Here is a 12986-nt window from a genome sequence, read left to right as displayed (position 1 = left end):
AAGGCTTCTTCCAGAAGCTTCTAATCTACGCCAACCTCCTCCCTAGCTAGTGCTGCCAGCCACTGGCTTGTCACTTAGCAATTATCAACTATCAACTCAAAACGCAGTTGGTTTTGCATACAGAGAGGAAAACAGGGAGAGGGGAATTCTTCACAGTTATTTGACATACAAGCACATACAGATCTTGTTTCCTACTGGGCACATGCTCATCTTGTTCCCTCCCAAAAAGGTGGGCTAATTTGGATGCGTGCGTGCGTGCGTGCGTGCGTGCGTGCGTGCGTGCGTGCGTGCGTGCGTGCGTGCACACATCTGTGAATATATATTCTTTCCCAGTGAACGCTTTTAACTCAAATCTTTGCTTCTGGGGGGTCCCTGGAGCAACATATTTTCAGATGGGGCTCCGGGGCCAATGACATATAATTCTGGGGGTTCTTGACATGAAATAGAGGGTATGCGCGTGACATCATCGTACTTGGAAGTTATGCGGGAATGCCCACTGAGTGGCAAAAAACTACTTTCTGGCCTTGACAGCCCATTCATCCAAACAAAAGTCCTGTCTGATTGCATTAAACAATGTTAAACTCACCAACATTGCAGCTGAACGAAAAGCTTGAATTATCCTCTTTCTATCTGCAAAGTTTTTGTTTCATGAAAATCCACCATAGAAACGTTATGAGCTACTTTCTGTCAAGAAATGCCCTGCATTTGATTATTTTTCTAAGTGTCAGAGTTTGGAAGTGCTTGTTTTCAATAACACAACATTTTGCTGCCTCCTGCATTATGTGACATTTAGAAACAGGTGGTACGCAGGACGGTTGAGTGATTTCCAACGAGCGCTTCCAAACTCCAACACTCCATGCTGCTCAATGTTTTGCCACTCAGTCTAGATGAGGGGGCCGTGTGCTGATGGGATAATCATGCATGTGCATACCCTCTATAGTTTGAGAACCACTGATATAGAAACTGAAACATATAGCTGCACTGAAACTGAAACAGTGTTGCTAGTGATTTACAATTACACAAACACATTGAGGTTGCTCTCTTTATCAGGATGGTCTGGTGAAGGCCAACATGGAGAAGCTGACATTCTACGCGCTGTCTGCTCCGGAGAAGCTGGACCGCATTGGGGCCTACCTGTCTGAGAGGCTGTCGAGAGACGTGGCCCGACACAGATATGGGTACGCGTCGCCTGGTTGCTCTGCTGCTGCCCCTCAGTCCATACACCCAACAACCACAGTAAACCGTCCATCATCTTTAATCTCTGCCATCTCTGTCCGTGACAAATTCCGTGCCCTTCACACGCACAACTCATTCTCGGAAGTGCCACAGTCATAAGCCACACACATAAGCTTCATTGAATTGAATGAATTAAATGAAGCCTAGGTGAAGGTGATACGTTTAGATTAGGAGTTTGATTGAATGACAGGCCACCTAGGTAATACTGTACCTAGCTACCTAGGTAGAGGAGATATTGGGACAATTATTTCATCATTATACTAAACATAACCTGTGCGACTGTGGCTCAAGAGGTAGAGCAGGTCGTCCAATGATCCATGGGTCGGCGGTTCGAATCCCGGCTCCTCCTGTCTACATGTCGAAGTGTCCTTGGGCAAGACACTGAACCCCAAATTGCTCCCGATGTGCTGGTTGGTACCTTGCATGGCTTCCGCCGCAATCGGTGTATGAATGTGTGTGTGAATGGGTGAATGTATTGCACAATCTATGTAAAGCGCCTTGGATAAAGGCGCTATATAAATGCACCATTTACCATTCACCATTTTATGTAATGCATTAGGTGTGTTGTTAAAGATGTCATTGTCTCCTCCTCCTGGCCCTTATGATTCAGGTATGTGTGCATTGCCATGGAGGCCCTGGACCAACTGCTGATGGCCTGCCACTGTCAGAGCATCAACCTGTTTGTGGAGAGCTTCTTAAAGATGGTCCGTAAGCTGCTGGAGTCGGACAAACCCAATCTGCAGATCCTGGGAACCAACTCGGTGAGTGTACACAAATTCGGCTTATGTGGGGAAGCCGATGCATCTCCTGAACACACTAATGGCCCTATCTTGGGCGCGCCTTACGCTTTATCCGTAAATTTCTATGCCATATTTTACCATCTTGAAAAACATTTTAAAGGAGCTCCACCATGAATTTGACATTTTTCAAGATGTTTTGTGTTTTTAGCTTCCCCAGTGTTTTTTTTTACAGCCAAACAAGTTGGGTTTTTTTGAACACTCAGACCTTCATTGAGAAATCTGTGATTTTCTTAATGGGTGTGTCTCAATGGGCCCACTCAGATTCGTCCCTTGAGTGACGTATGTGCCACAAACCAATTTTAATAGTCCTTCCTCCTTTAACTTTGCCTCCACTCTTTAAGTCATTGGTATGCATGGATCGACCGCCGTTGTTTTTAGTGCACTCGCAGTGTCTGCTGTTTTAGGCTGTTGAAGAACTCTACAAGTCTTCGCCTTGTCCCCCCCAACTCCGAGCTGCATGTCGACATGCAGCAAAGGGATCTCACGACATACGGCACACGGCGAGTCATGGAGGTGGATGAATGAAAACAAACACTACAGCTAAAACCCAAATCGATTCCGGGGCTCCAGACAACATCAACGCTGATTGATCAGCTGTAGAGCTCTTGTGAGATTCTATTTTACTTTGTCAATCATTGCTGTATTTCCATCGTGAAGAATTTCCCCCTCATCCCAACTTCCAAAATGAAGCAAACTTGTTTCGCTTCACTCCCAATCCTTACCTCCTCCTCCTGTCATTCAATGCCCCCCCCTCCACTGAGACTGAGATGGGCGGGGATAAGCGGTGAGGAGGACAGGGGCGCCGGTGTGGACATATTTTGTATTGCAGCTAAAATGCCTTGGAAGTTGGAATAGCATCCTGAGAGAAGATGAAAATGAATGATCTGAGTGGTTGTTTAGGCTTCAGTGTGTATAAAAAGGTATTAAAGGGCAACATTTATATCAATACATCTGATTTTAAATTCATGGTGGGGCCCATTTAAACAATTTAACAATAACAATAACAGTGTTCTATTTAAAAGCAGACCTTCCCATATGAGAATGAATCTGATGTAAATCCGAGTGGCTGTGTTGCCTGGGCATTGGCCTTCAAGTACAATAGAGATTATATGCTATATGTTTATGGGGAATTATGGCTTTATAAATAAACAAGTAGAGCACCAATTTTGGTCCACTAAAACTTGGCCTTCCCACTTTTGTTTAGTTGTATTTATTATCAGGTATAAACGTGAGAGCTGAATGATAAAAAATACACTAAAGTTTAAGTACATTTTAAGTACATCTCCATAATCTAGAACCGAGAGAAACGGTGGCTTATTTTTAATATGTACGGAAACTCAGACTGCATCTTTGGAATGGAAACTATTTAGTGCAAATTTTTGTTTTGTTTTATAGCAATGAATGCTCTGCATATGATCCTGATCTACGCAGTGCTTTCATATTATTGTACTAGCAGCTAAATTGGTACTGAACTAAAATTCAAATCACTGTCAAGTTGCTGAAATGAACACACAAAGCACGTCTGTCACTAAGATTCCTCACTGAGGAATTCTTTCCCATCCAAAATCCAAATTGTTTCCAAAATATCTACTGGACATCAGGTGCATTCATGGCACGAAGCAACGTTGACAGGCAAGGCAAGAGACTAATATCTGTGTTTGAGAAATGAAGCCGGAGAGAGAGGGAACATCTGTCATTGTGATGCTGGACGCTGCCATCAGCTGGTTCAGTGGAGGACACCGCGTAGAAATCAGATTAGCCCATTCAGGCCTGACGTCGACATTTTTAAAAAAAAGTTTTCTAAATCATGACAATTTTCGGAAAGATTTGAGGCACATTTTAACGATTTAAAAAAAATAGCAGATCTACAAGTTCATAGCGCGCCACTCGGTGGCGCGCTATGAGCTTGTAGATCTGCTATTTTTCAATAGCTAAATTATAACAATGTTTAAAACACCAAAAGGGGTTCCTGCCCAAAAATGGGTTAATGGTTAATGTGGTTAAATGCTAACGTGACATGGATGCGTTCCAGGTCTCAATGGGTTAGAGTCCAAACTAGCATCACTCCGTAGTCCTGTACACAGATTGAGCGTGCATCCCTCTGCCTCTCCACACTCATAATCTCCTCTCTAATATCAATCTCTCTCAGAAACACTTGTCTCTCTGTCAGACTCGGATGTGTGCTTGCACAGAGTATGGTCAGTCAAATAAATCTCCAGCAGGCCCAGTCAAGGTCAAGATAAAGTTAAGGATTTGAATGTTGAACTAAAACAAGCTTTTGTTGATAGGAATGAGTTGAATCTCTGTTGCCTTGTAAACTATGTTCAGGTCTCCTCTTGTTTTGTTTTTGGAAATATTAAAAGCTTTTGTCAGGTAGCTCAAAGAAGATTTTGATCCCCTTTTTTCAGACCGTGAACTTGGATCATTCAGTTGTGCTTGCCAGCTGCTGACAGGTGTAATTAGATTCAAGAGCTTTACAGACTTCATTTGTATCATGGCTGGATTAACAATGGTGCTAAAAGAGACTTGAGCCACAGTTAAGTGACCCTACGTTGTATTCAGTAGTCAGTACCCTATTCATCTGTTGTTCATGTGTGTGGTATTATCATGGATTAAAGTCCTTGCTTTAATCCATGCATTATGTACAAGGAGGACTGGATGTATATCCAAAATAATCCAACATTCAGGTATTGACTTGCCACGCTTCCGGTTCTGCGTCAATGTGACAGATGGTGACTGACAAGGTAGACAGCTCCATGTATTAGATTCTTTAGACGAATTTGCCTGGCTTGCAGGTTTAAGAATGGACTTCACTCAGATTGGTGCAACCGTCCTCTTGGGGCAATACCAACAGTATTTATTGCATTGAAACATGGACTATTGTAGGCTGTTTTAGGAGGTTCAGTTGATCAACCAGGTGATTACAGCCGTACTGAATATCGGGAAGCGAACGTTAAACTGAATACGTTATTTTTGACGTTTATTGAATCCTAGTATTTCGCATACTGAAATTGGTGTCAATTTTTCTTCTCTCAACTCTCGACCTCCATTCGCTGTCCATGCGGTTCTGAAAAGGGTACATATCATAGATCTACGTATATCGGAGGGAGGAAATGCGGTGTATCCGTGTAGCATGTCATTACACATCTGCGCCGATAGATGGCGCCCGTACCACTGAAACAGTGTTATGAATCGAGTGCCAACACACGCGGACAACGAACTACATTTGTGATGTAAGATGGAAAAACGACGTGCCAGGAGGATAAGTTATGATGCCTTCTTTATTCAATTCGAACCAACACAGCAGTGCAGTATCTTCATAACACCAGTTCTAGGCTGTTCCACACTTTTACATGTCCCTCTAACAACATTGGCATGTAGGAACTAACATTACACGTTAAAGCAAGGAGACCTGAAATGGCTCGCCTGACGCCTCGCCTGACGCTCGGATACGCCGCTGTTCTATTTTCCAGGCGTTGCCGCACGGCCTCCATCCGGGAATCCGTGGGCGTGGCTGGCCAGCCGCGCAGTAGCGTGCGCGTCATGTGGGTGTTGCTGTGCGGCTATGACGCGCGGCAATACTGTGCCGCGCCGCTGCGCACCCGCTTCACAGACGGTGTGTGTTGGGCTTAACATACCGCCAGTACGCCACGCCAGTTCTCCCTCCGGGAGTCAGCGGAGAATGAGGCCGGGCGAGCGTCAGCGTCAAACATTTTAGCCCCCGCAGGATCAGAGCGCAGCCGTTGCGTAATCAATCTGATTGAGCAGGAAGATTGGCAGGTACCTGTGCTCAACGATGACTCCGAGGGCGGGGCGTGGTCTTCGGTGCTGCGCTCCGTCTCTGACGCTCCACTGACTTAGCCTGATTATCAGACTGTAGCTTTCTTGAAGCTTCAGTCTGACATTGTCTCCTGTCTGAGCGATTTCAAGGGGGAGGGGATTAGAATTTCCCTCAACCAGTAGCCATTGGTGTTGTTTTTCCCTCCTTCCTCTGTGTGTTGCGCTGCGTGATGACGCTGAAAACGGGACTCTGCGCTGATTGGTTGTTCGTTAGACCCACCCCCACCACCGATTCTCATTGGATAATACATTTTTGTACCGAAGAAATTATAGGTTCACAGTGCATCACCAGACCAAGAGACACAGTCCACTCAGAGAGTGGGCGGGGTCTTTGGGCTGGATCCAGGCTACCACTGACTCCTGTTGGGGCGGCGCACTGACGGCCCGCTGTCATGCGACATCCCACAATATAATCATTTTAAAATGAAATGATTTTCTTTATAAAGAACCAGATTTTGTCTTCAATGTGTTTTCCACAAATTAGTCTTGAACAATGGGGGTTGTCTTATCCCATTTTGGGCGGGAACCCCTTTTGGTGTTTTAAACATTATGTTATAATTTAGCTATTGAAAAATAGCAGATCTACAAGCTCATAGCGCGCCACCGAGTGGCGCGCTACGAGCTGGTAGGTCTGCTATTTTTAAAAAATCGTAAAAATGTGGCGCAAATCTTTGAATATATATTCTTTCAAAGTGAATGTTTTTAACTCGGGTCTAAATGGGTTATAATCAGAGTCGTCTTATATTCGGCACAATACGGTACTACAGCCTCACATCAAAAGCATCAAAAGTATTGAGCTTTTGATACTTTTGAATTTGAATCCTGAAAATTAACAGTATAATACAAGTAATGTACTACAAATTATAAATATATATATATATATATGGTACAGAACATGTAGAATATTTAAATATATTGATAGGTGTTCAAAAACAAAACCAGCATCGATATACATCGACAGTGGTGAAGAGAAGGACCATATATTTGCATATCGTTCATACTTTACATATTGTATACAATTTCGAATTTGGATTTGCAACATCCTTGGTTTACTGAGGCAGGATATACTGTATATGGATATGTTTTATACTGTATATCAGTGTATTGTACTGTACTGTATTTTGGTCAGGTTGCAACCAAAAACTAAATAGGCCAACATAATATAGCCTGGCTAATAAGCCAGACTCAAATCAGACTGTCGTGTGGTATTTGAGTCTGGAGATGCTGTGTATGGATCTTGTTTCTCGGGGGGCGGGTTCAAACATTTTCAATTGGTCAATTGGTCAGAGCTACTGTCAGTCCAAGGTCTCAAGCATTGAACGTCACTGTACCAAAGCCCGCCCATATTGCATACCGTGTCCCGATTGGCCACACCAGTTCTCTGGTGTAGGAAATGGGCGTGCAATTGAGCCTCTCCAGACCGTAATCCGCCGGCAGGCAATTTATTTTTTGCCAACGGCTGATTCGGTCTGGCTTATTAGCCAGGCTAAACATAATAGGCCTACAGAATATAGAATAACTAGAAAAAGTGCCCTTCTGGGCACAGGTCTCCACCAGGAGGATAGGACTGTGTGAGATGTTTGGCAAAAATATTTAGGAGTAATATAAACATGTTTTTCTGTTTGTTAGTTTTTTGCAACAATTTTCTTCATTTTGTTGAGGAAATGCAGAGTGCCTGGTGGCACTATAATAGGCCAATGTGAAAAGGGTGCCATTTCTTCATACGCCTTTAATGGCAATTGGATGATTTGAGGCATTTTGTTCCAAAAATGTGTTTTGCAAAAATCGACCTGTTGGTGGCGCTATAACAGGCCAATGTGAAAAGGGTTCCTCAGCCTAGTAAGAAAATGTGTGAAAGATTTCACGTAAATTGCATGCTGCGTTTGAGGCTTTTGTTCAAAACGGGGCAATCTTGCAAACTGTGAAAGCCAATTATAGCCAATTAGGATGGAATATGAAATATCGGACAGATCCGACTTGAGCACATGACCATAGAGATACTGTGTAACGATTTGTGAGATTTTTGGACAGAATCTGGAGGAGTAATATCAAAAAATGTGTTTTACAAAAGTCGGCCTCCTGGTGGCGCTATAAAAGGCAGATGCGGAAAATGCAGGTCAAAGATTTGTCCTTGGCCTCTAGGGAGTGTGCATGCAACGTTTCACGCAGATCGGTGCAGTTTTAGGTAAAACATGTGAAAAGCTGCCTCATGGTGGCGCTATAACAGGCCGTTCTGGAAAATGTGGGGCAGAGGTTCATCGTTGGCATCCAGGGAGTGTGTGTGCAAAGTTTGGCATCGACCGGGTTAACGGTGCCGGAGATTAGCTGGTAACAGACGGACGGAAGGAAGGACGCACACACGCACACACACACACACACACGGACGGAGTGCAAAACATACTCTCTCCCCATGCCTTCGGCCTGGTGGAGACAATAAAGGATATAAATTAACAGTTAGTAATAGTGAACGATCACTCAACGCACAGGTTAATTTCAAGAAGTGTTCTGTCCTGTCTCGTTTTTTGCAGAGATGAGCACTTGTTAATTTATTAATTGGGAGAGCGCTGTGAAGCTAAATGTCAGCATGTTTAAATGGTGACATTTTCTTCCCCAGTGGGACGGTGGTCTTCCCAGGGGCACTTTTCTAAAAGGCTACGCTTTACATTTTATTAACACAAGCTATTCATCATGTATTCTGTATCTATCTGTTGTAACAGTCTCCTATATACAAATATATATTTATTTTTGATTTTGTAACCCATCTTTTCACACCAATTGCCTAAAGCTGTAATCCTGTGCGCTACTAGTCTCCCTCTGCCAACCTGGTGAGAGCCCCGAACTGAGCTCATGCTTGCTTCCTTCATCATTGTCTTTCTCTCTCTGTCTCCAGTTTGTGAAGTTTGCCAACATAGAAGAGGACACACCCTCCTACCACCGCAGCTATGACTTCTTTGTGTCACGCTTCAGTGAGATGTGCCACTCCAGCTTTGAGGACCCTGATATCCGCACCAAGTAAGTGGATGGACGGATGGACGGATGGCTGGAGGGGACTGATGATTGGAAGGAGGTAGACGGAAATATCATAGGATGGATGGACGGATGGCTGCAGGGGACTGATGATTGGAAGGAGGGTTGAACGGAAATATCGTAGGATGGATGGATATATTATATGAATGAATTGGCTGTGCAGGGATCTTATTAGACCACTTTTATGAGTTTTTTTTTTAGCTATTTCTAGACCCGTTTCTTTATGTACTCATGTAACAAATCAGAGTGAATGCTTTTTATAGTAGTGCAATCAAGCAAGTGTGCAGAAATAGACCCAGTGAAGTGGCAACCTTTCAACAGATAAATATAGCACGAGCAAAAACATAGAAACAAATATTATTTTACCCTCATTATGATCAAACTTTACCACCTCTGTAAAAGACATTTCATTTTATTTAATTTTTTCAAAATGGCCGGTTGAATGTGTGCCATTCATGTGGTAAGACAGTGAACGTCACATGTCTCTTCCAGCATTCGCATGGCGGGTATCAAGGGTCTGCAGGGCGTGGTGAGGAAGACGGTGAATGATGAGCTGCAGGCAAACATCTGGGACCCCCAGCACATGGACAAGATCGTCCCCTCCTTGCTCTTCAACCTACAGACTGGAGAGGGCACAGAGAGGTGAGGGCTTTCTGATCGTATGTCCACTGTCGAGGTGGTTGCACACTGGACGCGTTTTTTCGGAAAACCGACGGAAAATCGCCGCTAAACATCCGAAAACGCGTCCGGTGTGCAGGGACCTTCAAGGCCTATGGGTTGAGGTTTACTTCAAGTCAGATTGATTAAATAAGTTACTCATATTACTACCCCAACCTGCAGTTTAATATACAATATACAATATCTGCAATTACTGAAAACGCATGGTTCATGCATGGTGCATAAATTAGGGTTTATTTAGCTCACAATGAAAACAACAAACCAGTAAACCCCCATCAGCAGTCCATCCAGACAAACCTTGCCTCACCACCAGACCTGCCAACCACTACACAATCTTTAGATATGCATTTTGAAAGTATGCTGGTACGATTTGTCCCTCTAGTCTAAAGTATGCAAAATGCTGGTGACACCTTGTGATTTTGTGCAGTACTAAAGTCGACGCTGCTAGGAGGCTTGCCCTAATACTGTCTGACAAAGTAAAGTCTAACAACTCAAACTGCACATTTCTGTATGTATGTATGTATGTATGTATGTATGTATGTATGTATGTATGTATGTATGTATGTATGTATGTATGTATGTATGCCTGTATGCCTGTATGTATATCTCCGCCAGCTTAGTGTGGTACACAAAACATTTTCCGAAGGTTGGCTGGTCTACTTCACCACGTCTCAGACACCACAGGGTCACAGAACCCTGCGATTCAGCTTTTTGTTGTCATCACTGTGTATTCTTTAGGTTAGGCCATGGCTGCTGTTGTGTGTATAAGCGGTATCTTTGTTTAGATGGTGTACTGTAGAGAGACAGGACATCTAGGGCAGGGAGAAGAGAGACATGCGAGACATTATGGGAGTTGGATTCAACCTCGGGGTCCTTGACATTCACAAGGAGCATAAATGGTCAGTGCACTTACTGGATGGAATACCAGGCACCCCTTGATTAGACCAGGGGTTCTCAACGTTTTTGGCCGGAGACCCCCGGAAATGCTTTGGCAATGTCTCTGGACCCCCGCCCCGCCCCCTCCCGACCCCCAATATACAGTAAATTGACTGCTACAATAACCTTAAACCATTTTGGGCGGGAACCCCTTTTGGTGTTTTAAGCATTGTTATAATTTAGCTATTGAAAAATAGCAGATCTACAAGCTCATAGCGCGCCACCGAGTGGCGCGCTACGATCTTGTAGGTCTGCTATTTTTGAAAAATCGTGAAAATATATATTTTTTTAAAAACCTTTTTTTTTTTTTTTTTTTTAAATAATTTGGGGACCCCCTAAAATAATTTGGCGACCCCCCGAGGGGTCGCGACCCACGGGTTGAGAACCCCTGGATTAGACCATGTTTGTCCCAGTGTTTGTCATCCCAACTGTCAACCCAATGCCACTGCTCACCATTATTAGTGCATCATTCCACTGGATAGCGAGCATTGAATGAAGAGTAAATAATCGAAAGAGAGAGAAAGAGAGGGAGGAATACATACATGAGGGACAACATAAACGATTGAGATGGAGAGAGAGGGAGCATTGAATGACGAATGAATAATCAGAAAATGGGTTTGAGAATTATAGGAAAAAAGGAGCGTGCCAATGCATGGAAGGATTGCAGTGTAAGGAAACAAATTACGGAGAGTGAGAGGGTAAATTAGAGTCTACACAGCCACCCACTCTGGGTATAGGCTGCCTATGCTAAAATCCACATTGACGTCAATGCCGAGATGTGATGGGAGTGAGGTGGGGGCTTTACTGGCAGAAGGACTAAGACATGGACGGACACGGTTCAGTAGATGGACTCACAGACAGACAGCTCCAAGTCATGGCTCCACTCCTCTGTACAGTTGGGTGCCACCGATATTGTCCCTTATCATTTGACCCATTTAGGCCTGACCTCAAAATTTAAAAAAATCCTTCTAAATCCTCCAGTTTTCTGAAATAAATATTTTCACGATTTTTCAAAAATAGCAGACCTACAAGCTCGTAGCGTGCCACTCGGTGGCGCGCTATGAGCTTGTAGATCTGCTATTTTTCAATAAAAGGGGTTCCCGCCCAAAATGGGTTAACTGTCCTTTTGCGCAGATCACGCAAACCTCAGCAAAAAGAAAAGGACAATATCGATGGCCTCCAACTGTATACGTTGTCCTCCCCCCCCCCCCCCCCCCCCATTATGTGTCCTCCTGTATCTCCTCACACTGACCTCCGTGCCAATTAAGACTGACCACAGCAGTTGGTACAGAGCCCAATTAAACTCAGACTTCGCCTCATTATTAGTGAAAGTACAATTCCTTTTTATTCAAAGATGACCTTGAATGTCTCTTTCAATTACACACACATTATTTTCCTTGAATGTTTGCTTCTAGAGCGACTAAACCTGACTAAGAAAGATCACCGGCATTATGGAGTCACCCCCCCCCCCCCCCTCACCCCAGTGCTAGTGGCTTGCAAAATACATTTGAATCCGCTGGGAACGTTACTTCTATTTATTGCTTATTTGCTTCAATCAGTTCATCAGTCATGTTGAAGAAAATTAAATGTATTGAAGTAGCCCCATGCCCCTATGCATTTATCCATTCCTAACACTTATTATGTGCTTGCTTCATGTAATAATCTTATAGTTAATAACATTAATAGTCTTAATGGTATTATTGACCAACATAGTATTATTGACCAAAATGTGTCTCGTAATTATTGACCAACATGTGTCTCGTTTACACCCCATTTAGTATTCATTGGTGTTCCCCGAAAACATTCCAGAAATTATCATACTGTTTTGCCATCTCACCCTAAGTAATGTATACTACAGTATTAGAAACTGATATCCAGTCAGCCTTACATTTTTTATTGGATAAGACGACCGCTCAAATTCCCAAATTGTCCTATTTGGTTTTGAGTTATGCAAGGTCATGAGTTCATGTGACCTCGCCACAAACTGTAAGCCCTCTTAAGAGGAATTAGTAAATTCAACCATTGGGCATGCATACCCATGGTGCATTGTGCTCTCAGAAAACGGCATTTAAACCCTCTCCAAACCCCCTAGGCTTAAACACACCAAACAATGCCTAAAGTTAATCATACTAACCGTGTCTAACCATAACTAAACGTATTTAAACCACACCAAAGCCTTGTCTGACCTTTTAAAAGATGAGCTGGAGTTTTTCACTCTGGAGTGAATGGAGACCGAAAAATTAAAAAAGATCGTCTGGGACTCGATTAAAAAAATAATCAAATTCATGTGTGGCATTGTAATGAATTTATCAAAATGAATTGCATTTTAATCGCGTATCAATGAGGGAGTTTTGGTAAATATAAATTTCCCATCATCCACTGGGTCAAGCAAAGCGGTCTGATTGGCTTCTTCTCCCATTGCGTGCACCGGTGTGATCTGAACTGAAATCCGTTCAGTGAGGCCTTATT

At 43.4% G+C, this 12986-nt stretch overlaps 1 protein-coding gene across 3 annotated transcripts in view; it reads left to right on the top strand.

Moving 5' to 3' along the window:
* The window catches only part of LOC306940345 (protein EFR3 homolog B), a 47185-nt gene that overhangs the window by 13344 nt on the left and 20855 nt on the right, over positions 1–12986 (top strand). For all 3 annotated transcript variants that reach the window (XR_013792003.1, XM_079525365.1, XM_079525366.1), the window contains 4 exons: positions 1051–1178; positions 1847–1997; positions 8767–8888; positions 9396–9545. Coding sequence is in view for 2 of the 3 variants with exons in the window: in XM_079525365.1 (XP_079381491.1) it covers positions 1051–1178; positions 1847–1997; positions 8767–8888; positions 9396–9545 (551 nt within the window). In the remaining variant the exon portion in view is untranslated. The remainder of the gene's footprint in view (positions 1–1050; positions 1179–1846; positions 1998–8766; positions 8889–9395; positions 9546–12986) is intronic.

This window comes from Electrona antarctica (assembly GCF_951216825.1).
Source record: "Electrona antarctica genome assembly, chromosome: 17".
Classification (NCBI taxonomy): domain Eukaryota; kingdom Metazoa; phylum Chordata; class Actinopteri; order Myctophiformes; family Myctophidae; genus Electrona; species Electrona antarctica.
The sequence above is the reverse complement of the archived record's forward strand: the minus strand, read 5'-3'. Positions and strand labels throughout refer to the sequence as shown.